General features: G+C 32.9%; 4 protein-coding genes across 13 annotated transcripts; all 4 read left to right on the forward strand.

Annotated features, from left to right (window-relative positions):
* Nucleotides 1-209: 209 nt before the first annotated feature.
* Nucleotides 210-3,155, forward strand: LOC104645878 (uncharacterized). 2 transcript variants are annotated; one of them, XM_010318579.4, is made up of 2 exons: nucleotides 210-994; nucleotides 2,630-3,155. In XM_010318579.4, the coding sequence occupies exons 1-2, from the start codon at nucleotides 512-514 to the stop codon at nucleotides 2,798-2,800; spliced, it is 654 nt and encodes a 217-aa protein (XP_010316881.1). In that variant the 5' UTR covers nucleotides 210-511; the 3' UTR covers nucleotides 2,801-3,155. The 2 variants fall into 2 exon arrangements, with proteins under 2 accessions (XP_010316881.1, XP_010316882.1); XM_010318580.4 differs by having other exon boundaries at nucleotides 2,633-3,155.
* Nucleotides 3,156-3,289: 134 nt separating this feature from the next.
* LOC101257528 (GDSL esterase/lipase At5g45670) lies at nucleotides 3,290-7,678 on the forward strand. Its single transcript, XM_004232942.5, has 5 exons — nucleotides 3,290-5,680; nucleotides 6,367-6,491; nucleotides 6,618-6,863; nucleotides 6,983-7,238; nucleotides 7,333-7,678. Exons 1-5 carry the CDS (start codon nucleotides 5,428-5,430, stop codon nucleotides 7,554-7,556), a joined length of 1,104 nt encoding a protein of 367 aa, XP_004232990.1. The 5' UTR covers nucleotides 3,290-5,427; the 3' UTR covers nucleotides 7,557-7,678.
* A 3,342-nt stretch (nucleotides 7,679-11,020) lies between these two features.
* Nucleotides 11,021-13,289, forward strand: LOC101260894 (GDSL esterase/lipase At1g29670). The gene is made up of 5 exons (XM_004232954.4): nucleotides 11,021-11,428; nucleotides 11,981-12,105; nucleotides 12,198-12,443; nucleotides 12,554-12,809; nucleotides 12,898-13,289. Exons 1-5 carry the CDS (start codon nucleotides 11,182-11,184, stop codon nucleotides 13,119-13,121), a joined length of 1,098 nt encoding a protein of 365 aa, XP_004233002.1. The 5' UTR covers nucleotides 11,021-11,181; the 3' UTR covers nucleotides 13,122-13,289.
* Nucleotides 13,290-16,158: 2,869 nt separating this feature from the next.
* LOC101254760 (GDSL esterase/lipase At4g18970-like) lies at nucleotides 16,159-24,097 on the forward strand. 9 transcript variants are annotated; one of them, XR_003245274.2, is made up of 5 exons: nucleotides 16,159-17,944; nucleotides 18,153-18,397; nucleotides 23,218-23,379; nucleotides 23,663-23,776; nucleotides 23,882-24,097. XR_003245274.2 is itself a non-coding variant. In XM_010318574.4 (5 exons), the coding sequence occupies exons 1-4, from the start codon at nucleotides 17,810-17,812 to the stop codon at nucleotides 23,726-23,728; spliced, it is 531 nt and encodes a 176-aa protein (XP_010316876.1). In that variant the 5' UTR covers nucleotides 16,163-17,809; the 3' UTR covers nucleotides 23,729-23,776; nucleotides 23,882-24,097. The 9 variants fall into 9 exon arrangements, 3 of the variants coding, with proteins under 3 accessions (XP_010316876.1, XP_010316879.1, XP_010316880.1); XM_010318574.4 differs by having other exon boundaries at nucleotides 16,163-17,944; nucleotides 23,218-23,302; XM_010318577.4 differs by having other exon boundaries at nucleotides 16,175-17,944; nucleotides 23,218-23,302; nucleotides 23,712-23,787.
* The last annotated feature ends 1,430 nt before the right edge of the window (nucleotides 24,098-25,527 follow it).

Below are 25,527 nucleotides of genomic sequence, written 5' to 3' on the forward strand. Positions count from 1 at the left end.
TCGTCTATTATTATGAAAGCTTATTTTCATCTACTCACTTAATATATATAGTAACTATATTACATTTCATAAATACATGAATAGTTACATCATGCATTCACAATCTAAAATATACAACTTTTATGAAATATAAAGGCATAATAACTTAATGTCAGTTGACAACTCTAATTTTTAATTTTGGGTGTGTGCACATTCAAATTGAATTTGCGGATGCCAAGTTAAGTATCATGTATTATTCAAATATAAACAATACATATTTATATGTATATACATATATATAATAAATATAGTTATATAATTATTGTATATCAATTGTACAATTATGTAAGATGCTCTTTTCGAGGCCCTTCTAAAGTCTTTCCAGCCCGCTAAAACTGAGTTGGATTGGACTGGGCCGTCAACGTAAGAGCGCTAAGGAAACTCAAACGTCTACTTGATTTCCTTTTTTGGTCCGGCTAACATCTCGACAGTTCTCAACCGGCCGGCTAGTCGGCGACCGTCGTTACCGGCGATGCGGAGAACCGACGTGACTCCCTCAATCTTTCTTCTCTTACTCTTCTTCCTTCTTCTCTCTAAGCCATCACCTTGTTCCTCCTTTTCTTTCCCATTTTCCAACTACCAAGCCGTCTTCTCTCTTTCTCACTCGCTATTCTCCCGCGTCGCTAATCTCCGGCAAGCTCGCGGAGACTATGATGGCGCTGCCCGAGCTCGATCCATTGCTAAAAAACTAGAGAATGGTATGGGTATTGGTTTCTGGAAAGTCATGTGGAACGTGGGTTGGGATTATGCTCGAAATTATGCTTGGAGAGATGCTACGTCATTTGAAATATTCGGTGCTTTCTCTGATCTGAATGAAATTCTGCGTGGTCTTAGCGACTTTTCAAGTGTCAGTTCAGATAGGGAAAGGGTTAACTGGATGAATCGAAATTATGAAAATCTTTTCAGAGTTTCGAAATCTCTCTTCGGTAAATTTCGGAAGGTGTTTCGACAACCAGTAAGTTTCTACTTTTATATTTTTAGGTTAATTAGTTGAACAGTATTGGCATATTTACATTCTACAGAGACATCCTTTCGACCACACTAATGGATAGAACTTAAATGTTTCTTGTGAATTGAGCACTATTAAGAAGAAGTTCTAGTTGGAAAGATTACAACTTTTTGTCTTGAATTCTTAAAGCGAAACTTATTTTCGGACAATTTGCTTTTGCTAAACCGAAACTTATTTTGGACTGAGGGAGTAATGAGTATAGTAGAAGCAGCTCTGTATCTAGGTTCCAATGCCACCACTTTGATGTGCTAAATGTTAGGTGAAAGCTCTGCTGGTGTCTGATCAATCTTGGGTACAACTTATATGTGTAGCTACGCATTGTGCAAATTTGATGCCTCTGCTATAAGCCTGTAACTTCAGTTTAGAGATTGAATTCCATGCAATTGATTGAACTATAAATTTACAAACAAAATCCTTGAAAACAGTTAAAAATTAAAATGATAATGTTCTTTTACACACTGAGGAAATAATGGGAGGGTGACCATCATGGACACCAAACTAAGGAAGTTCTAACTTCATTGTATCGAAGTTATGTCTTATCGCACGGGCTTAGTGGTAGCATTTACAAAGTCTTTGATTACTTTATAAATAAAAGTTGCAAATTTGAAAGAGATATTATAGTTAATATTCTGAGACCAATCAAACAAACGACCAATGATTATTGTCAACAAAGCAAGAAGCATAGACTATAGACTCTCAGGATCAAGTGAGAACTTTGATAGGTATCTTGTCCTAGATATTGAATTGCTCATATAATTGATTGGCGTGAAGACTTACAAACCAAAACCAAAATAAAAATAAAAATGTAAAATGACAAAGTTATGCATATTTGGGAAACAAGAAATGGTAACCATAACCAAGGAAGTTCTCTAGGGTGTCGTAATCGGACAGGTAAAGTAATAAATTTGAAAGAGGAGAACATGGCTAACATGTTGGGACTTGGGAATGTGAAACTTAAATTTGACTGTTTTTGAAGATCAAAAGATCGTATTAGACAAGAAAGGAGTTTAGAGTTAAATTTTGCCCCTTCTTCATTCAGTTGTTCATCAAAAAGTTTTGAGGTTATTGATTGTTAGTTTACTGAAGATTGGTGCAATTTATCTCTCTATTTTGATCGAGATTTTTAATACACGGCCTGCCAATTCTTGGGCCTCCAAATTGGATGTTTCAAATTACTATAAGTAGGTCAAACCTGCAATAATAGTTGGTCAAATTTTCCATTCACCTCCAACTTGAATAATTAATACACTCTGGGAACATTCATCTTTAGCTATGTTGTATGCTTGAATTGATGCTCATATTGAGCACACAGTAAAATGGAACTAGTATGGGACATTATTAGTCTTGTCTTGAGCACACAGGAAACTCGACTAGTACGGGATACTGATGAAATTATCATATAAATGATTTTATGCTTATTTTTCCCCCTAAATCACCAAAACAGAGAATCATGAATATCTTAATTGGAGGTAAAAAAAAGGAAGTAGCATGGACCAGAACGCGAGGATGAAAACTGAATGTATGTCGACTCTGTTGTTGTGCACTTGGTCTATGTTTGTTTTTATTTTTTTTATTTTGAAGCAGGGTCCGCTGAAGGAAGTCATGGAGACACTTCAGAAGGAAGTATTAGAAGGTGATTTGCTTAAGGACTGCCTTGAATTGGGTTCTACTGATTTGAAGGGCCTGCTCACAGTTTTGAAGGATATTTCTTCAAAATATACCTCTACTTTCTCAACGCGAGCAGATCTGTGACTGAGTGAAGTTGAAACCAAGGTATTATGGTTAACTCTGTAACAAGTTTTGTTGCTCTACAGTACAGTACTAACAGAGGTGTAAAAGCTCAATGTAGAAGAAGCTGAATTTTTTGTTTCCAGGCTTGTGTACTTTAAGTGACTTGTTGATCAACGGTCTAAAAATGGACAAGCCTATTAATTAGTTTGACTTTGGAAGGTTATAAACATGTATACCTAGCATGTGCTTTATCATAATGAGAGTTTTTTTTTTTTAATGTTGGATCTTGGGTGTACTCTTATTTTGACATTTTTCATGGTTGAAAAATTATTTATTATAAAGACAATGCATTTATTAAGTTATTAACGCCATGAAAGGATATGTCGATGTCATGCTCATGACTTTTTTTATCAAGTAGGAAGACAACAAATCCCATTTGGATAAGAATTAGTGTGAGAATTTAGGTTATTATTTCTCCAGAGAGTTATTGATTGTGCATTTTAAAGAATTCATCTATATGTGTTAAACTTGTATAGTGAAACATCCATTTAATTAAATTGCTTTCTCCTCGTCATTTTTACTCGTCCCGTTTTTTGCTTCTTGAAAGGTAAATTTTATAAACTTTGACTAATATTTTACGTGTGTCTTCATCCCATTAATATTAAAATGATTGTAACTTGTAAATCATTTTATATAGTTTTCAAATTTCTAAATATTAAATTAATTTAATTTAATTTTAAAAATTAGTCAAATTGATTCTCATGAAACTAGAAACTAGATGTGACGAGTAAAAATTAATAAAAAAGTATACAGGCCTCAAGGAAGTCCCTGGCCAAAGTTAAAGGTTTGTCTTTTTGGGTCGATTTATCGCATCGGACTTATCTGGTGTGTATTATTTCTCTTGTAAGCTATTATAGGATCATATTGAATGAGTTTCAGAAACATTTAATTAGTGTTGACCTCTTTTTATAGACTTTGCGATCAGAAAATGCAATTAAGCAATATAATTATCTATGTTTAACAAGTGATATATAGTTCATTGATAGAACTTGTATGTAGATTAATCCTAAAATCTGTATAAGCCGACTTCCATTTCCCATTCTATGATCCTAGTCCTGAAGAACAAACACGACATAAACTAGGATTAGACATACATATGATATGTGTAGATTGAATATAACACATTATTTTATTTTATTTTTTGTATAATTAAGTGTCTGAAAATCCATAGTACTAAATTTGATAATTGATATCCAGTCCCAAAATTCGTATTCTTAAAAAAGTAAAATTAAAAATCCAATTCATATTCAAAAACACCATTTTTATTTATTATAAATAAATAATAGATGGAAATACCATTAGAGTTGATAAGATATGTCGGCATTTTAATTTGATTTATGTTCAAAAACCATGTGAATAAAATGTGCATTAAATTCTCTAGGGTCCCTAATCTATATCTTCATAACTTCCCATAATTAAATTCCAACACCCAAATTTATTTCTCCACTCCCCTCTCCATATTTGTGTCACCAAGTCTTAACTTGACTTTTTCAACAACATTTCAATGCAACATGCTTCATACACCTTTCTCTTCTAACCCTAATTTGAATTTGAATTTGAATGTGTAGTTACTACTCATTTACTTTCTCTCCGATAAGCCACGTCGGTTAAAGTCTAACTTAATAAGAGGTTTCGAGTAAGTTTAATTAAATTAATAATTTTTGTGTACATCACATGTAACGTGTATATATTTTGTGCGTTAACAAACGTATAACTAGCCAATTATTTTTTGGATTTTCTACTGATTAATTGTTTATAATGATAATTTTCTTACGTGATCATATAAGAGCGAATATTAAAACAAAAGTGTGTCACATAAATCAAAGTCTGACAGCATTGGATTAATAATTGTGATACGTCCATTACCCATATTTTACAATCATTGATAATATAGTAATATGATTTGTTTAGCAGCTATGAGCTACCCATGGAATATAATTAATTCACAGTTCATTTCTACCAAGATTAAATTGTTAGTTCAGAAACTAATTCCCATGCACATGTACATCAATTTCAGAGAGACATTGCATTTACTCCATTTCATCGTCCATTTTTATTCGTTCATTATTCTAAAAATAAATGATCACTTTTATTTCTGGACTTCCTCTTTAATATATAAAAACAATAACATGTTTTTTTATATTTTACTCTTAACATTAATTATTTATCATTTTCCAAATCATTCTTCAAGGCGTATAACATGAGTACTCCTTCTAGTCTTATCCATTTTCAAAATGTAATACTGAATACTATGATAAAATACTTATATCAATCATTATTTTTCAAAGAACATGCGAAATTCAAAATGCACAAGTAAAAAATGAACGGATGAATTATATAAATGGATTCTATAACTGCTCACATTATCTCAGCCGCGTGAAAATAAATGCATTCAACTAACTTCTCATCAATGAATTGAAGTCTTCGTCACACTCTCTAAAATGACTAGCTCATTAACCTCAAAACACATAATATAGTATACTATATAATTAGACAATTGTTTGAAACTTTTCTTCAAGCTACTCAATTTTCCACTAGTATACTATACATTTTTTTTCTTCCCCCTTAGCTTCTTTTTGTTTGATGAAATGGGTGCTGGGGAAGTAAAGAGGAGATGGATAGTGGTGTATGTAGTGGTAGTTTTAGGATTGAATTTGGGGGTAAATGTAAATGCACAACAAGTGCCTTGTTATTTTATATTTGGTGATTCATTAGTGGATAATGGGAATAACAACAATATTCAGTCATTGGCTAGGGCTAATTACTTGCCTTATGGTATTGATTATCCTGATGGTCCAACTGGAAGGTTTTCCAATGGAAAAACAACTGTTGATGTCATTGGTTAGTATCTCATCTCACTTAAAAGTATTCTAATGTGTGTTATACTTTCTCTGTTTCAACTTATGTGACATGCACTATTTGATTTGATATAAAATTTAAAAAAGAAAAAAGGTTTTCTGAATTTTGTGATCTAGAACCTTAGACATTTGTGTAACATATATACTCTCTGTCCTTATTTATTTGTCCACTTTAAAAATGATACACCTATTAAAACAACAATGATTAGCACAGTTAAGTTATCATTTTACCCTTATTAAGTATGATTTCAAAAATAATGAATTAAAACTTTAAAAAATTCAAGAAGTTTAAATGAGGGTATAATATATATTTTTTTGTCATTTCTTGATTTGTCAAAATAGACAAGTAAATAGAAACAGCTAAAAGAGAAAATATGAACAAATAAATGAATGTAGCTTCTAATTATAATAAAATGACATGTTTAAGGGAGGACTAAAAAAGAAAGACGTGACACATAAATTGACGGCAAAGGTGTGTATAACATCTTATTACTTGAGTAGAGTTGATGACAACTTAAAGGACTATATATGCATTTTCCTAGAAAAGAAAGGTATAATTCGACATATCTTTTCATTTTTTTAAAAATTAGTAACATAAGTGATCAAAATGGTAATTAATAGTGATCAAAACTTAATATAAATATTGAATATGTTTAAACTAATTTACAGCTGAGCTTTTGGGGTTCGATGATTATATTCCACCCTATGCATCTGCAAGGGGTGAAGACATTCTCAAAGGTGTTAATTTTGCATCTGCTGCTGCTGGAATTAGAGAAGAAACTGGTCAACAATTGGTACTTACCGTGTTCTTCGTTTTAATTCATTTGTCATACTTTCCCTTTTAGTCTGTCTTTTAACTTCTAATAACACGTTATATTCACATACTGTTGCTACTTTTTTCGTTCACAAAATATTTATAGGGAGCAAGGATTACGTTTGGTGGTCAGGTAAATAATTACAGGAACACAGTGCAACAAGTGGTGCAAATACTTGGAGATGAAAATTCTGCTGCTAATTATTTGAGCAAATGCATTTACTCAATTGGATTAGGCAGCAATGATTATCTCAATAATTATTTCATGCCTCAATATTACTCCACTAGCAGACAATTTAATCCTGATCAATATGCTGATGTTCTAATTCAACAATACTCTCAACAACTAAAGGTGAGTTTGAATCACCTGATTAAAAGTAATCGATAAACATATAACATGTTTAAAGTAAAGTACTTGCGTTTTAATATTAGAGATAATATCATAAAAGATCTAATTGGCTTTTACATCAGACTTTGTATGACTATGGAGCAAGGAAGTTTGTCTTAATTGGAGTGGGCCAAATTGGTTGTAGCCCAAATGCTCTAGCCCAAAACAGTCCTGATGGAAGAACCTGTGCAGAAAATATAAATAATGCAAACAAGTTGTTCAACAATAGGCTAAAGGGTATTGTGGATGAATTCAATGGCAATACACCAGATGCAAAATTCATCTACATCAATGCTTATGATATCTTCCAAGATTTAATTGACAATCCCTCAGCATTTGGTAAATATTTCTTTCTCATGCGAGTCATTTTTTTTTAATAAACAGACTTAAAAAAAAATAGTATTGACAAACTTGACTTTTTGACAATGTTCAGGATTTAGAGTAACGAATGCTGGATGTTGTGGAGTAGGAAGGAATAACGGGCAAATAACATGTCTTCCACTACAAAATCCTTGCCAAAATAGAGATGAATATGTATTTTGGGATGCATTTCATCCAGGTGAAGCTGCAAATATAGTTGTTGGGAGAAGATCATATAGAGCTGAAAGATCATCAGATGCTTATCCTTTTGATATTCAGCGTTTAGCTCAACTATGAAGATAAGAGATGAAGCTAAAAATATATATATTTTTGTGGAATTTGTATTATTGTGTTCTATGATGTATTATGAGTTGATAATAATTAATTTTATTATTTGAGAAATGTTATGGTTACTATGACATGTGAGTTCTACCCGTTTGCTTCTTTATTTTTAATCTAATAAATACAAATTCAACTAAGAACTATCCAACCCAACCTAAAATGGAAATGCAGAAATAAAAATTCAGAAAGGTGAATGAATTTGAAAAATAAAAAATTAATTTTTCATCTTTTTGCTTAGTTGACATCAGTCTCAAGTTTTAAATATAAAAATCATAGTAGTATCATTTGTATGTTAATTATGACTTATGAGCTTCAATTTAAATTACCTCTTTCATTTGGTTTATATTATTGTGATATCAAAGAGGAATAAATTTGCAGTAACACTAATTAAAGTAACATAATCACCAATCACATAAATGAAGCAGTGGACCCAATGTACTGTAACTAATTAATAAGAGCTAATCACTAAAATTATCATATCATTTAGAATTTTAAAAGAATTGAGTGATGATTAGGTCTCTAACCATTGCTAATATGGGTGTACTAAAATGTTCTGCATTATTAATATCATAAATATTCATGTATTAATAATACACAAAAATATAAATAATATAAATTGAAAAAGTATATCAGACCAAATACTAATAATACACAAAACCCTCTAATTAAGTGTGTGTATGTGTGTATATATATAATACACTATATCAAACATATATGCCAAATATATAAAGGAATTAAACTTATTCAGCACTTCCAAATATATATAATTTTTCATTCTTTATGTTATGATTTTAATCATTATGACATTGATAAATTTTATATAGCTAAAATTGCGATATATACGTGTCATGATTAGATGATCAAAGTTTGAAATAACTCTTAATATTAGTAAAAAAATTTTTTTTTTTTAAAAAAAAAGCAGAACTGAGTACAAAATATATTGATTTGAGTTTATAAAAAGGTCTTTAAAACCTCTACTTAACTAATTAAGAACTAAACTGATTGGCACTTAATTTAACTATTAACTAAGGACCTTGATCTTTCAACTAAACTTCCAATTGAATTATGATCCACCTTTTGTTTGGTTAGGCTTTCTACTATTTTTTTTCTTAAAAGTAACCCATCCCTAATTATTACTATTATTTTAAAAAAATTAGAAAATAGATTGTGAAGCCAAATTCAAATTGGCCAACTGCTCAAGGATATTAATATTGATCCCATAACTTTATGTATCCTAACTACATTAATTTTTCAAATCCATGTGACTGGCAACGGTATCAAATTTTTGAATATTCCTTCCGTCTCATATTAATTTTTCACTTTCTTCTTTACACGTCTTTGAAGAAATTATAAATAATTTTTTAGAACTTTACAAATTACTTCTATAGACTTCCAAAAAGAATTAGAGTAATTATAAAGGTAAAATGAAAAAATAATTCTCTCATAATTTTGTAAATTAACAATTAATCTCGATAACTATTTTTAGTAATATGAACCACTAATATAAAACAAAATAAGTATCTCCATCACATCCCATCACTTCCCCTCATAAATATATAATAAAGTCGGCCATTCTCCTTACCCAATATATGTTTAATTCATGAATTTAATTTGTACACCTTATGACTAAGTCTTCCCAAAATTTTGCACTAATGGCATGTCTCTATTCTAGCTAGCTAGCTTAATGCATGAGTACTAGATGATCTTATATATCTTCTGGGCCATTCCTCTTTACTGTTGCTTCATTTTCTTGTGGGGAAAATTAAAGTGCAAACAAAGTCAAACCAAAGATTTGAGGCAAGTGATAGTAGTAGACTTTGATCAATTCATGGGTTGCTCATGAATCATTGACAACTCATGATTGAGACTTTGTAATATGCACTTTGGGCTTTAATGCGCAGAATCATTTTATGAACTTAATTACCTAGTAGTTGGGAGGTTGTGATGAATTGATTTGCATGTCCAGCATAAGACTGGTAAACGGATCGGAACCGGTTCATCGGATCGGAATCGGTACCGGAACGGAACGGAACTTGTTGACCGGTATGTTGACCGATATCGGGATGAACCGGACCGGAATTATCGAGATGAATAATCGTTTCCGTCCCATTCCACTATATACTGGGATGGAATCGGAACGGACCGGGATAGAACGAAACGGGATAAACGGGACGATATTTTTTGGGATTACAAAAATATAATTATTATTTTTATTTTCTAAGTATAAGTTAATAGTTTTTAAATTTATACTATAATTTTTTACAACAGTTTATTTTAAAGATATTTTATTAATTTTTTTTTATTGTTAAGTTTGCAAGTAAAGTCTAATAAAGTTTTCAAAATTTAAATCTTTTGAAGTTTATACTTTATAAGTTATTACTTATATTCATTAATATTTATTTTATAAGTTATATTTATAAAATAAATTAATTTTGAATATAAATATAAATTACATAAAGTATAAAATATAAAAAAATTAATATATATTAAGTAAATCGGATCGGAATCGGACCGAACCGGACCGTAATCGGTACCGGCATCGGTACGTCCCGTTCCGTTGGCCAGTCTGATCCAGTAGTACCGTTGACCAATTTCTTTGATTAGGAGTGTGAATATGTAGAGAAAATGGTGTAAAAGTTAATTTATACATGTGCACTCAATTAGGTTATTTACCTAATTTCATTCTACCTAGCCGAGTACGCTTTAGAGCAGGTGTTCGTGGTTCAATTTGAATCGGTTATTGGTTAAAATCAAAACCAAATCAATCTAGTCAGTGAGAAATGGCCAAATGATCCCCAACCTCCGAATTTTCTACTACACGCGTATTCTCTGCGGAAATCTTATTATCTCATGAACTATTTTAATCCATTTGGTTCGCATTGCAATCCAATTTGATTTTCATAACCATGAACAACCTTAGTTACCTCATACATATATGAATAGGTAATCTGTAAAATCAGTTGAATTGCACCATACATGTTGACTGAACTTTACGTTATGTATATATATATATAGTTGAATTGCACCATACATGTTGACTGAACTTTACGTTACATATATATATATATAACGTAATCGTTTTAGTGTATAGCTGTTAATGAGTAATAATATTGACATGTCCCTGTATAATTAATGTACAAAGATCAATCGAGGTGATGACATTTTTCGATTTTAATTAGTACCCTTCACTAATTAAATACTTTGTTAGATATATATATATATGCATTAACACACGTGAACTTTAATTAGTTCATATATGAGGTAATTAAGTAGTACTTAATTATCTCCACGCAAAGAGAGTGATAATTTAGAAAGTCAAAATACACGTAGTGGGAAAATCTACAAGCTCCGCGTAAATTTAATGCTATCTAACTAACTTCTCATCTGTAAAAGTTATACTACCTACATAAATTTATTTTGACAAAATTAAATATATCTCTAAGTTTTTTTTTTTGTCTCTCTATATATGACTTTCAACATCTATATATAGTCATTCATTTTTCCAATTTTTCTCATCCCACTACTCATTACTTTAACTAACTACTTAGCCTAGCTACTTCTAAAGCTAAGGGTCTCAAAAATGGGTAGTGAGATGAGGAGATGTATATTGGTGGTGCTTTTAGGGTTTATGAGTTTGGGAGATTATTATGAAACAAATGCACAACAAGTGCCTTGTTATTTCATATTTGGTGATTCTTTGGTTGATAATGGGAATAACAACAATATTCAGTCATTGGCTAAGGCTAACTACTTGCCTTATGGTATTGATTTCTCTGGAGGTCCAACTGGGAGATTCTCTAATGGAAAAACTACTGTTGATGTCATTGGTAACACATGATTTCTTTTCTTTGTTTGTAAGGAGTGGATTCAGAATTTTAAGATAGTGAATAAACTTTTTTTTAAAATTATTGGAACTTTTACTATAGTATGATTTTGCACGTGCACCTGTTAATACCTATATGGTGAATTTGTTACTTTACGATATGAAATATTTAGTTTTGATTTGATATGAAGTTATTGAAAATATACAGTAGGGCTAATTCAAATAAGCAAAATTTGTTACAAATTTGTGTTTGGGATCCAATGTGTATGAAATTATGTTAATTAGTATTACATCATAAAATCAAATTCAAATCATATCTATTTTCTTTAAACTTGTACACTAATATCTCTTGCTCCTTTTATGATATATAACAAATTCATCTTTTGGTAATAAGAAATTTCATATATATGTTAGAATTCACCAAGCACCTTTGTCCCTAATATCAAAGGTGATCGTATTGATAAAAGTTAGAGTTGGAGGTGGAGGATGCTTATTATCCGAGACTCATGTTATCTGCTAGAATAAAATTTGAGATTAATTATGTTACATTTTACAGCGGAACAATTGGGGTTCAATGGTAATATTCCACCCTATGCAACTGCTAGGGGCAGAGATGTTCTCAGAGGTGTCAATTATGCTTCTGCAGCTGCTGGAATTAGAGATGAAACTGGCAGACAATTGGTACTACATTCATTTTTATTCTACTTATTTTTTAAAACAATTTTTTTTTGGTTTAATTAAAATTTGTTAAACTTTTAATGAAATTTTTATAGGGAGGAAGAATTAGTTTTTCTGGACAAGTGAATAATTACAGGAACACAGTGCAACAAGTGGTGCAAATATTAGGAAATGAAAATGCAGCTGCTGATTATCTTAAAAAATGCATTTACTCAGTTGGATTAGGCAGCAATGATTATCTCAATAATTATTTTATGCCTCTTTATTATCCCACCAGCAGACAGTTCACTCCTGATCAATATGCTACTGTTCTTATTCAACAATATACTCAACAACTAAAGGTAAGTTGTATCCCTCCTCTTCTATTCACTTTTATTTGTCTACTCGCTCTTCAAAAAAAAAAAAAACAATCACTTCTTATTAATAATTATATGTTTTCTGGTGATCCTAGATTTTATATAGTAATGGAGCAAGGAAGTTTGCTTTGATTGGAGTGGGCCAGATAGGGTGCAGCCCAAATGCATTGGCCCAAAACAGCCCAGATGGGAGAACTTGTGTACAAAGAATCAATGTAGCAAATCAATTATTCAACAATAAACTCAAGGCACTTGTTGATAATTTGAATGGAAATACACCTGATGCAAAATTCATCTACATTGATGCTTATGGAATCTTCCAAGACTTAATTGAAAATCCTGCTGCCTTTGGTAATATTTTTCAATATTTCTAATTCTCCCCTTACATTTTCATATGTTTTTTTTTTTTTAATTATTCGACTCTACTAATTAATTTCAGGATTTAGAGTGACAAATGCCGGATGTTGTGGGGTAGGGAGGAACAACGGACAAATTACGTGTCTTCCTTTCCAAAGGCCATGCAGAAATAGGAATGAATATCTATTTTGGGATGCATTTCATCCAACTGAAGCTGCAAATATAGTTGTCGGGAGGAGATCATATAGAGCTCAAAAATCATCTGATGCATATCCTTATGATATTAGTCGTCTAGCTCAAGCTTGATTAAATATCAAATACTCTATATATTAATTATTGTGGAATTGACATCTTTAATTACTATAAGATGTAATCACAAGTGTTTAATATGTTTTTAGTGCTTTTTGCTTTGTTTTAATCATAATATGTTAGTATTTTAAGTCCCCACTTTTTAATGAAGAATTTTTTTTATGAGACCTTGTGTTAAAATTGATAGAGTTTAACTAATCTATAAACATTAAATTACATAAGTTTGACGAGTGCTTGACAATTGTTATGCATCTATTATTCAAATAAGACGTTAGCAAGAAAAAGTTATCTTTAATCAAATTTGTAACAATAAATTCAATTAAAAATAATCAATAAAATGATAACATTACTATTATAAACGTAATATTTTAAAAAATATATGAAAAATAAATTTAGTATCCAGGACAAAATAGATTTCTATGCTTACTATTTTTGTAATTCTGAAACTCTAGAGTCACGTTTATATTTGCTATTTTTTTAAGTTTGGAATTGTGAAAAAAAGACAATGACATATTGACGATAACTTTAAAAACTCAATATACCCATAAAATGACAAATTAGTTCTTAATATTTCAAACAGGATATTTATTTTTAGTATAATGAATAACCTAAAAATGGACAAAGGAAATAAATAAATAATAATAACAACAATAATAATAATAATAATAATAAGTATAACTTACATAAATCCCATAATTTTAATATATAATTATAATCTATGCCTTTTTAGTTTGTAATGAAATTAGTTTCTTAAAAAGTAACACAAATCGGATACATAATATGTAGGTGAGATACATTAAAGAGTATCTCGAATACATTATAACATAAACCAGATACAACATATGTAGCTCGAAAACATTAAACACGGGCTCGAGTACATTAATGTGTAGCTCGAATACATTACAGAATTTTAGAAGTTTTTAAAAATAAAAGAGGATATTGAAAATAAAAGAAAAATAAAACCGATATTCAAGTAATTTTTTCTTTTCGGTAAGCCATTTCGACAAAGCAGAAGCGAAGTCAGGGTATAAAGACGACGGGTGCACCATTAAAGATAATACGCTTAGTTAAAGTATGTATCCAGTATTAATTTATATGAAATATAAAACTAAGTCAAGTAGGTCAAAACTATTTTTTAATTAATTTCCTAAATTAAGTAGGTCAAAACTTTTTTTAATTAATTTCGTAAGTCAAGTAGGTCAATATGTTTTTTTAGTTAATTTTGTGAGGTAAGTAGGTCAAAAATTTATTATTAGTTAATTTCCTAAGTCAAAGTAGGTCAAAACTTTTTTTTATTTTATAATGTCGGTCTCCTGTTTCCTTTAAGTTTTCCGGCCACTTCTGTTTCGCCTGAAATCCATCTTTAGTCTAGGCCTGCTTCTTCATTCTTGTTAACTATGGCGATTTGTTGGTTCAAGAAAAAAAGAATTGTGCATCCAATTCAGGAAGATTTCTTCAGTGAAGAGGACTGGAACAGATTCCGAAGAATGATTCTGAGGCGCACCATTAACAACAGAAGACGTACCACGTCGCGCAGAATCAAAGTCGAGCCGAAACTCTCCAGATTTTGGCTTGAATCCCGGGGACGATTGCCACCAGTCCAACCTGTGCCGGTTGTTGAGGTACAGACAGAACCTTGCAGGTGTCTTAAGCACACTTTACTTCATAAAATAAAGATTCAGTTTGATATTTTTAGGAATCTTTATTAGTGTAGCTGTTGCATTTGACTATGTTTGATATTTTTAGGAACCGTGAATTTTCGTTTCAGAATTTCGTATTGTCCATAGTATACAATGCATACAGTATTTGTCTAGATTGAAAGATAAGTCACATAGGTCTATCTTGAATGATTGAATTAATGGGAGAGAGATACTGTGTCAAGTCTTTTTTTAAAAAGCCAACTTTGAAAAAATGATGAATCTTTTCTTTTTAATGCCATCTTTTGTTTTTAATTTTGTGAATCTCAGTACAAATTCTATTCAAGGGCAGTGTGTTCAGGCCTGAGCTCCATTTTTTGTGTATGCTATTCATCTATTGGAGGTAAATTGCACACACTCTGCACCTTTTGAACCCCAAGTCCATGTGATGGTTAAGTGCTGCGACTGTCATATTTGTTGACATGGGTGAAGTGGAATCTGCCCTGCTTTATATGCCCGCTACAGTCTGAAGAAGGCTTTTGTTTTAGATTGGAAGTTTGGTGCCTTGTGTGGGATATCTAGTTGATAATATGGATCAAGAAATTGGCGAGGGACAATGAAAGCAATAACAAGGGCAGGTGAAGGCTCCTCTCGCCATTGCTGAGAATGGGTGTACGGGAGTTGGTCTTTTGGACCCTCACTAGACTGAAATAGGGTGAGTCCTTGTTTTAGTCCGAAAGGGATGCATGCTGAAACAGCCATCTGCATGAGACTACGGTCTAACCAAAAACGAATAAGGCAACTTTCTTACATGCATTGCTGACGGGCAAAACTAGGAAAAAACACCATATATTTTTCAGCACTCATAGATTGCAGTTCCCAGGTGCTAGTGGGTGAGCCAGTTAGATTCTCACTGGTATCTCTAATTACTTGAGGACCATATTTCTACTACCAATAACTTGGTTGCTTCTACTGAAGGTCGACGACGGAGGCCTTTGAAAGACTTCTTCAAAATATCCATTCTTCAATCGCAGCTGGGGTAGGTGATACCTAATTCATGTCATATTTTATACTTGAGCAGTGCTCTTTCATTGGACTTGATCCTCTTTTGCCCCTAACACATTCCGAAGATAGAAAACTAGCTACATTTCAGTTGATTAGGTCTGAACCAGTGCCCTTCTTTGGAATATCTGGGATTCTGAAAAGTTTTGAAGGAGCTATCACTGATTCAGTTCGTCTTTTCAAACCAAAATATGAAGGCTTGTTTCAAATTCTTCAATCTTTAATTCAACTCTTTAAGGTGACTTAGTGTGACTTAATGGTAAGGTGACTTGTCTATGATCAAAAGTGATGACAGGTCATACTGATCCTACCTAGAGAAAGAAAAACATAGTTTTAACTCCGCCTGTGTTTGGATTCTTCCATTTCGCAGCCGGTCCCAAGCCCGGAAAAAGGAGGAGGGTTAATTGTCTTTCAGAAGTCGGATCTTCATAAATATGAACCATATAAAACCTGTAATAGTTGTGGTTCTCTGTCTCATATTCTCTCTCTCTTGTAGGTAATAGATGTGATTCTCTGTCTCGCAGACTCTGTCTCTGTCTCTTGTAGGTTTGCTTGCACGTACATATTCCCATTGTGTAGAGTCTTTCTCTTGTCAGTATATGCACTTCTCTCTCTCTTTCTGTCAAAATGTCCTTTTATCCTAAAATCTGTTCAAAATGATAACATTTTCTTGGCTTCTGCTTGTGTACAATAATGTTTGCTATATCTGCTCATGACATGTTTTTGATTCCCTTTTCTATTGACTGCATGTGTGATGTTAGGGTTGTTCATTCTGGAAACAGAAGAAACTTTCAGCTTCAGTAGAGTTTTGAGAGTTGTGACTTTGAAGCAACCTTTTATTCTTTTAATTATTGACAAAGTCATTTGATATGGAATATGACATGATGATTCTGTTTCAAATATCAAGTTGTCCACATAAGAAGAAGAATATCCCCCGAACATCATATTGAAAAAACTCAACACACAGCATGTTTCTGTTATACTGGTGAATATTTGGAGCATGCTTTATGTAATAAAATTTAAATCCTATACCAAACTGTTTTGGCTGAGAATTTCTTGTGCAGGTATATTTTTCTTCCACCAGCTGCTCCTCTAACTGACTAGTTCTGTATACAGGAAAATTGTTGACTTGGGAGTACCTTAGGAAATGGACATGTCCATATCTTTTCTGAACTTATGCTTCATACTCTTATATATGTCACCGTGGTTTTTGGAAGTAAAATTATAATGTTGCTTAATTGTGCTAAAGATATCCTAGTTGATAACTTCCTTCTTTCCCTCGTTACGACAATTTTACTTGGAAACAATCTTGTTCTGCTTGTGTATTGGCTTTCAATTTCATGGCTTGCTTGCGACACTTTTGGTTTCATATTGTTCTTTGAATGAGATCTTTTGAAGTGAAAATATAAGCAGATTTGTGCTATAACATACTTCTTGGAGTAAATTTGAAAGATTTTGAGTGATGGAGAGCCTGAACTAAAAATACAAGTAAAAAATCTGCAGCTTTGCAGGGTCAATCTATTTTTGGGCTCAAAACAAATCACTTGGAACTTGACTGCAACTCGTAGAAATCTTTTCATTCCTTTGCTCTTCTAATTTGTATTCCTTATCGCTAACTACATGAAGCAGCAAGTATTGATCACTAATAATTGTGTATCAGGAGAATGGACAACGATTCGTAATTAATTATATGATCTTGGACATGCATTCCTCATTCTATAGTGAGCTTTTGAGTTGAGTTAAATCTAAGGTTTATTAACTTAACACGGTGTATATACATCAGAGCCAAATATATATATCTTTGTTATCGTACATTTTAGTCGCATGTTATATTGTTCAGAATACCAGATCGATGTTCAGTGAGGTTACCATTGATGTCTCACACATTGTGAATGAGGAGAATGTTGTCTCTCCATATAAAGCTAGTCGATCTTGGGCAAACTTACCTAATGACCTAGATTTTCTGGATTTACTTGATTTTTCTCCATGTTTGCAGCTGAACTCCTGCGATTTGATCTCTACAATCCCCCTTTTGCAAAGACAGAAGGTAGTGAGATCTTGGATGGTGTAAATTATGCATCTGGTTCAGCTGGAATTTGCTATAACAGCGGAAGTCATCTTGTAAGTGTAGTTAACTTCATATATATGTACATGGCTACCTCCCAAGCTTCCAATGCAAAAATGTGTAGACTCTCTCCATGGAATTCATATTACTATTGGCCCCTGGTTACTTGTCACATCCCTTAAGAAAACTTTAATTATAGGGATATTTTACTAAAGTAACCTTATTTACTCATAGAAGATCTTTTCTAATTATTTTAGTTTCCAGGGTGATCGCATTTACTTGGGTAGGCAGTTGGAGAATCATCAATCAACAGTTTCTCGTATAGCTAATTTAGTGGGGAATACAACTTCAGCTGAAAAGCACTTGAATAAGTGGCTATTCATAGTTGGATTAGGGAGCAATGATTACATCAACAATTACTTGTTGCCTGAAATATATCACTCAAGTCATTTATATGCACCAAGCCAGTATGCAACTGCCTTGATTGATCAATATTCACGACATCTAAGGTACGTTAGAATTTATCTATTTCCTTTCAGTGCCTCCTTTTTTTTTTGTGGCCTAAAAAAGCCATTTTATATCATGAAGATAAGTTCAACAAGATATAATAAAAATAACAAAAGGACCAGCCGAGAAGTGGCCAGCCTAATAGAAAAAGGAGACAAAATAGAACCAAAATAATACACTCTGAAACATCTGAATATAGTGAACAAAACATTTGGCAGATGATACCAAGGGTTCTGTATGCATCTGCAGTCATTCCAAGTCTGATCTTTGCTAGCTGAGCTGATATTTTCCTTTGGCTGATGCCCAAGTCATTGATCCTACCCACTATTGTCTCTCGCTCGAGCTTATATTGTGTTTGTTCTTCAATGTGAACACTGAAATTCCATTCTGCCATGAGGCTGGTGAGTTCATCCCATTGAAGATGTTGTGTTCATACATATCCTTTAACTGCTTTTCTTCATTTCTTGGCTTCTCGAATTTCTTCTTACAAATCCCAAGAAGAAGAACTATAATTTTGGTAGGGATGTTTCTGCGACTGGGTAATCCGTATCCTTCGATGGTGTTTGAGCATGATGTCTCCAATCTTCTATTGCTGTATATTACTTGAGAAATAACTCTTCCTTTTTTTCTAATTGGTGACTCCGTGATTCTGTCCTCATGTGTTGACAGAGGATTGATTTTTTGAGCTTTTTTCAAATTTGTTAAATATTGCAGAGCTTGTAATAGGTGATCTGAATCATGAAATGAACACTGCTTCTTCTTCCCCACACATGATATAAGGCTTAATCTTTTTGGTCCTGATGCGAAGATTAGTAACTTCTTGTTTGTCTAAATTAAGAATCCTCTTCGCTTGACTTGGTAGATCTGAAAAATTATGAATCTCATACCTGCCAATAGTGTCAAAAGCCATGTTTGCTAAATAATCTGCAAGCATATTTCCATTCTCTGTAAATGTGTCTAACTTGAATACGACACAATTGAGATGCATCCATTATGTCTCCAATAATGACTGAAGTATTCCAGGGGATCACCCAAACTTTAGTAAGGATCTTTATTCAGATTTAAGAATCTGTTTCCAAACAGACTTGGTTCATCCCAACAGTAATACAATGAGTGATTGCCTCCCTTATAGCTATAGCTTCTGCCTCTAAGTTCGTACTTTCCTGAATATCTTCACCTTGAGCATAGACTAAGTCTCCTGTACATTCTCTTAAGCAGAAACCATAAGTGCTTCTTCCTGGATTTCCCTTTGATGCACCTCCTGCGTTGCATTTCACTAGACATCCTTTTGGAGGTTTCCAGCTGACTGCAATATAATGAACCCTTGGAGTGTGCTTTTCCAGAAAATCAATGATATTAGGCCATGTTGTAGGAATCTTTAGTCCAGCATAGGTGGTTCTCCCATGTCTCCATAAATCTGAATTTACTTTAGAAACCAGACTGTTGTAAGAAGAACTCTTTCCATGCTTCAACCTATTTCTCCTTTTCCAGAGGTTCCATATCACAATAGCTGGGACAACTCTCAATAGTGGCTTTAATTTTGAACAGCAATCTGATGTCCACCATTTATTGCAAACTTGTGAAAGTTGTAAGCCTCTATTTGAATCCCTGCAAAATTAGCAAACAACCTCCATAGCTTAGTAGCTATGGAGGAGGTTAGAAAGAGATGAGACATAGTCTCAGTTTTAGGCCTAGTGCAACACCAACATTTTGAAGCTATATTGACTCCGATGTGTTGTATGACATCATCCACTGGACCCCTAAATTTCCAAGCTCTCCATAGGAAAAAAGACATTCTAAAAGGAAGCTTTTTTCCCACATGAATTCAAAAATGTTTTCTATCTCCTTCTTTTGTCTAATGTACTCCCATGCACTCCTTAATGTGAATCTTCCACTGTGCTCAAGCATCCATATTGGTTTATCCAAACTATTTGTAGTCTTTGGTGCTGGAATGGTTCTCAGAATGTTCTGGACAATGTCTTCAGTAATATTATCTCTCAATCTTTATATATTCCATTCCTCATCATCTGCAAAATTATTAACTTCAATCTTCTCTTCCTTCGCTTCTGGTATAATATGATATAAAACTCCCAAAGAAGTCCAGTTGTCAAACCAAAAACATGTATCTCCCATTCTAATCTGCCATAAGATTTGGTGCTCTATAAGTTCCCTTACTGTAATTAATTTCTTCCAGACTGGAGAAGCACCCCTGCTATGAGCAATTACTAGATGATACTTTTTACTGTATTTATTGATCATAAAAGCACCCCACGGAGAAGGCTTACTTCTCAAATTCCTCCATAGCTCAAAGAAAAAGCTTTAGAAACATCAAAAATAGATCTAAAACCAATCCCACCTTCAGACTTTGGTAGACAAAGAGTATCCCATTTCACCTAATGCCTGCTTTTCTTTTCAGTAGTATTATTCCAAAAGAATTTCGCAGAAATACCATGAATCTTCCTTATAACTCCTAAGGGGGGATGAAGAGCTGAAAGTAAGTGAATGGGCATGCCTTGTAACGTATGATTAATATGCACAACTCTCCCTCCATACGATAAAAGTTTTCCTTTCCAACTCTGTACCCTATTCACAATCTTTTTAATCAGTTTTCTTTTAAGATCGAGGAATGTAGTGTCGGACAATTATGCCATTCGAAAGAAGTCTTCTACAGAGGAAAAGCCTGTTACGAGTAAGTGGAGAGTAAAGATCTCCAGAGATTCGTATCTCATTCCATTCCGGTGGCTCAACCAGTAACCGATGGCGAAAAGCCGAAAACTCAAACATCCATGGTTCTACCTGGGGTCATGAAAACAAATTTTATTTTTTGATGAAGAAAAAAACAAATTTTATTTCTTCCATACAAAATTGGGCATCCTAAGCAAGTAAAAGGAAAAATATCTTGCTTGATTTGAGTGACTTTTTTTTTTTATCATGGCCACAATTCCTGGATTCTTTTTCATGAACATAAAATCACTCTTACTCAAATTAATCATTTGTCCTGATGCTGACTCATACTTATTCAGTACTTCATTCATAAGCTTCGCGGACTTCTTCTCTGCTGATACAAAAAGTATTGGGTCATCTGCATAAGCTAAATGATTAATAGTTGCACTCCATTTAGGGAGGCGAAAACCCTTAAACACCTCATGTCTATTCAATGCATTAAGTCCCCTGGAAAGGGCTTCAGCAGCAATCACGAAAAGTGTAGGAGACAAAGGGTCCGCTTGTTGATTTGGAAAAACACTGAGCTTGGCCATTCACAAGAATGAATACCAATTGTTGGCTAGTAATCTGTAGATTATGCCAATCAAAATTCTGAGGATCAAAACTTTCTTAAGACCTTTGTTAGGAACAATTATGACAGTCTATCGTAAGCTTTTGTCATATCCAATTGGACTACCAAATTAGCAGATTTGGTCCTAATCCTTATGTCTCTGACGATCTCTTGAGTTAGTAGAATATTCTCGACAATAGTCCTACCTTTGATGAAACCTGTTTGATTTGCTGAAATCAACTCGGGCAATAACAAAATCATTCTTCCATGCACAACTCTAGGAATCACTTTGTTAATGAAGTTGCTAAGGCTGATGGGTCTGACATTATTGAAGGTCTAGATGTTATCTTTCTTAGGTATCAGAACCGGATTTGTATGAGTAACAGATCTGGATGATTCCTGTCTCCCCCTCTCCCCCCCCCCCCCCCCCCCAAAAAAAAAGCATGCACAACTATGATATCCTCGTTAATAATTTCCCAAGCCGATTGACAAAAAAGACCCATAAAACCTAAAACCATCTGGTTCACTAGAACTTTCTCCACTTGGATCAAAAACTGCTGCTTTAACTTCTGCCTCATCAGGTGATCTATTCATGTTCTCATTCTGTTCTGCATTAATCAACTTTGGAATGTTTTCTAATAGTTCAAAGTCCTCAGGGAAACTATCCTCGGTGAATTGATTTTGAAAAAACTTCACTGCTTCATTGGCCACCTCTGTCTGTTCTTCCACCCATACTGTGTCTGAATTTTGGATCCTGTACAGCTGCGATCTCTTTCTTCTTCCATTCACATAAGCATGAAAGAACTTGGAATTTCTTTCCCCTTATTCAAACCACTTCATGCCTCTGGATTTGACACCCATGCTAGTGCAGTGGTTGTTTCTGCCTCTGGATTTAATCATGGCTTCCATATAATGCTCTCATCTGATAATATCGATCTTTTGCCCTTAGAAAGTAAGCAGGTTTTGACATAAGGTGCACATAATCTTCCAAGGTAGTGAGGCGAATTAGCTCATGCCTTTCCCTCAAGAAACCTATTTTTCAATCTGCTTTGATCTCATATTGAATAGGCAAAATTCTACGAATTTCCTCCAACTCCGGCCAACCATAAGCAAACTTTCCTATCACTGCATATTGTAAATCTTCTTGAATGATCATATTATCCATATCTTCTTCCCATAACACTGTAGGTTCTCCGTGAACATATATTAGGTCTTTAATGGGGATAGGGTTAGAAGGTTTTGCGTCTTCAGAGGTTAAGGATTTTAAATATGAATGTTGTAAGGATTGTATAGCATTGGAGGAGGCTCTCCACCAGGAAGGGGTGGCTAGCCATTGTTGGCAGAGGCCATAACACCGGCCGCTGAAATCAGGCAGTATAGTGTTCGGCTTCCAGAGAGAATTTTTGTTAAAATTAAAGCAGAACTGGAATTTCTGTGCCTCATTATATTCGTAACATAAATTTAAATTTTTTCTGGCGAAAATTTTGGAATCATGCATGAAGTTCACCATTTCTCACAAAAAAAATCTGATTGTTATCATATTACTAGACTTTGTATGAAGAAGATGGAGCAAGGAAAGTTGCCTTATTTGGACTATAGGGCCAGCAGCATTCCAGCAGAGCTACAAGTAGATGTGAGTTCAACAAATAATGCAATTCAACTATTCAACAGCAAGCTATATCTACTATAAGTATCCAAATGCGTAAGCAAGTATGTTAGTACTATTATAAGATTAAATTCAAATCATATCTATTTTTCTTAAATTTGTACACTAATATCGCTTGCTCCTTTTATGATATATAACAAATTCATCTAAGTATTTGGTAACTAGAAATTTCATATATATGTTTGAATTCACCAAACACCTTTGTTCCTATTATCAAAGGTGATCGTATTGATAAAAATTAGAGTCGGAGGTGGAGGATGCTTATTATCCGAGACTCCTGTTATCTGCTAGAAAAAGTTTTGAGATTAAATATGTTATAACTTACAGTGGAACAATTGGGGTTTAATGGTAATATTCCACCCTATGCATCTACTAGGGGCAGAGATATCCTGAGAGGTGTCAATTATGCTTCTGCGGCTGCTGGAATTAGAGATGAAACTGGTAGACAATTGGTACTACATTCATTTTTATTCTACTTAATTACTTATGTCTTTTTAATTTTTTGATTTTATTAAAATTTGTTAATTTTTTATGGATTTTTTATAGGGAGGAAGGACTAGTTTTTCTGGACAAGTGTGGTGCAACTTTTAGGAAATGAAAATGCAGCTGGTGATTACAAATATTAATTATTGTGGAATTGACATCTAATTACTATAAGATGTAATCACAAGTGTTTAATATATAGTTTTAGTGCTTTTTTTGTTTTGTTTTAATCATAAAATAATGTACTTTTCAGTTCCCATTTTTTAATTTTTTTTATGAGACCTTTGCGTTAAAATTGCTAGAGTTTTGATTAATCTATAAACGCGAAAATATAAATTTTACAAGTGCTTGACAATAGTTATGCATCGATTATTCAAATGAGACGTTAGCAAGAAAAACTTATGTTTAATCAATTTTGTAACGATAAATTCAATTAAAAGTAATCAATAAAATGATTTCATTACTATGATAAATGTAATATTTTGAAAAATATATGAAAAATAAATAATATTTAATAGATGCTTATGCTTATAATTATTGTAGTCCGGGAATTTTAGAGTCACATCTATATTTACTGTAACTTAGAAAACTTAATATCTACATAAAATGACAAATTAGCTCTTAATATGGCAAACATGATATTTACTTTTAGTATAATGAATGATCCAAAAATGGATAAAGGAAACAAATATTTCGTAAGTCCTTGAACTTTTAAAAAAGAAATTAATTGACTTAATTTCGTAAATCAAGTAGGTCAAAACTTTTTTATTAGTTAATTTCGTAAGTCAAAAATTTTTTAATTAATTTTTAAAAATCAAGTAGGTCAAAACTTTTTTTTAATTAATTTCCTAAATCAAGTAGGTCAAAACTCTTTTTAATTAATTTCGTAAGTCAAGTAGGTCAAAATGATTTTTTAGTTAATTTCGTAAGTCAAGTAGGTCAAAATGATTTTTTAGTTAATTTTGTAAGTTAAGTAGGTCAAAAAAATTTTATTAGTTAATTTCCTAAGTCAAAGTAGGTCAAAACTTTTTTTTATTTTATAATGTCGGTCTCCTGTTTCCTTTAAGTTTTTCGGCCACTTCTGTTTCGCCTGAAATCCATCTTTAGTCTAGGCCTGCTTCTTCATTCTTGTTAACTATGGCGATTTGGTGGTTCAAGAAAAAAAGAATTGTGCATCCAATTCAGGAAGATTTCTTCAGTGAAGAGGACTGGAACAGATTCCGAAGAATGATTCTGAGGCGCACCATTAACAACAGAAGACGTACCACGTCGCGCAGAATCAAAGTCGAGCCGAAACTCTCCAGATTTTGGCTTGAATCCCGGGGACGATTGCCACCAGTCCAACCTGTGCCGGTTGTTGAGGTACAGACAGAACCTTGCAGGTGTCTTAAGCACTCTTTACTTCATAAAATAAAGATTCAGTTTGATATTTTTAGGAATCTTTATTAGTGTAGCTGTTGCATTTGACTATGTTTGATATTTTTAGGAACCGTGAATTTTCGTTTCAGAATTTCGTATTGTCCATAGTATACAATGCATACAGTATTTGTCTAGGTTGAAAGATAAGTCACATAGGTCTATCTTGAATGATTGAATTAATGGGAGAGAGATACTGTGTCAAGTCTTATTTTTAAAAAGCCAACTTTGAAAAAAAGATGAATCTTTTCTTTTTAATGCCATCTTTTGTTTTTAATTTTTTAAATCTCAGT

Source organism: Solanum lycopersicum, chromosome 2 (genome assembly GCF_036512215.1).
Source record: "Solanum lycopersicum chromosome 2, SLM_r2.1".
NCBI classification, from domain to species: Eukaryota; Viridiplantae; Streptophyta; class Magnoliopsida; order Solanales; family Solanaceae; genus Solanum; species Solanum lycopersicum.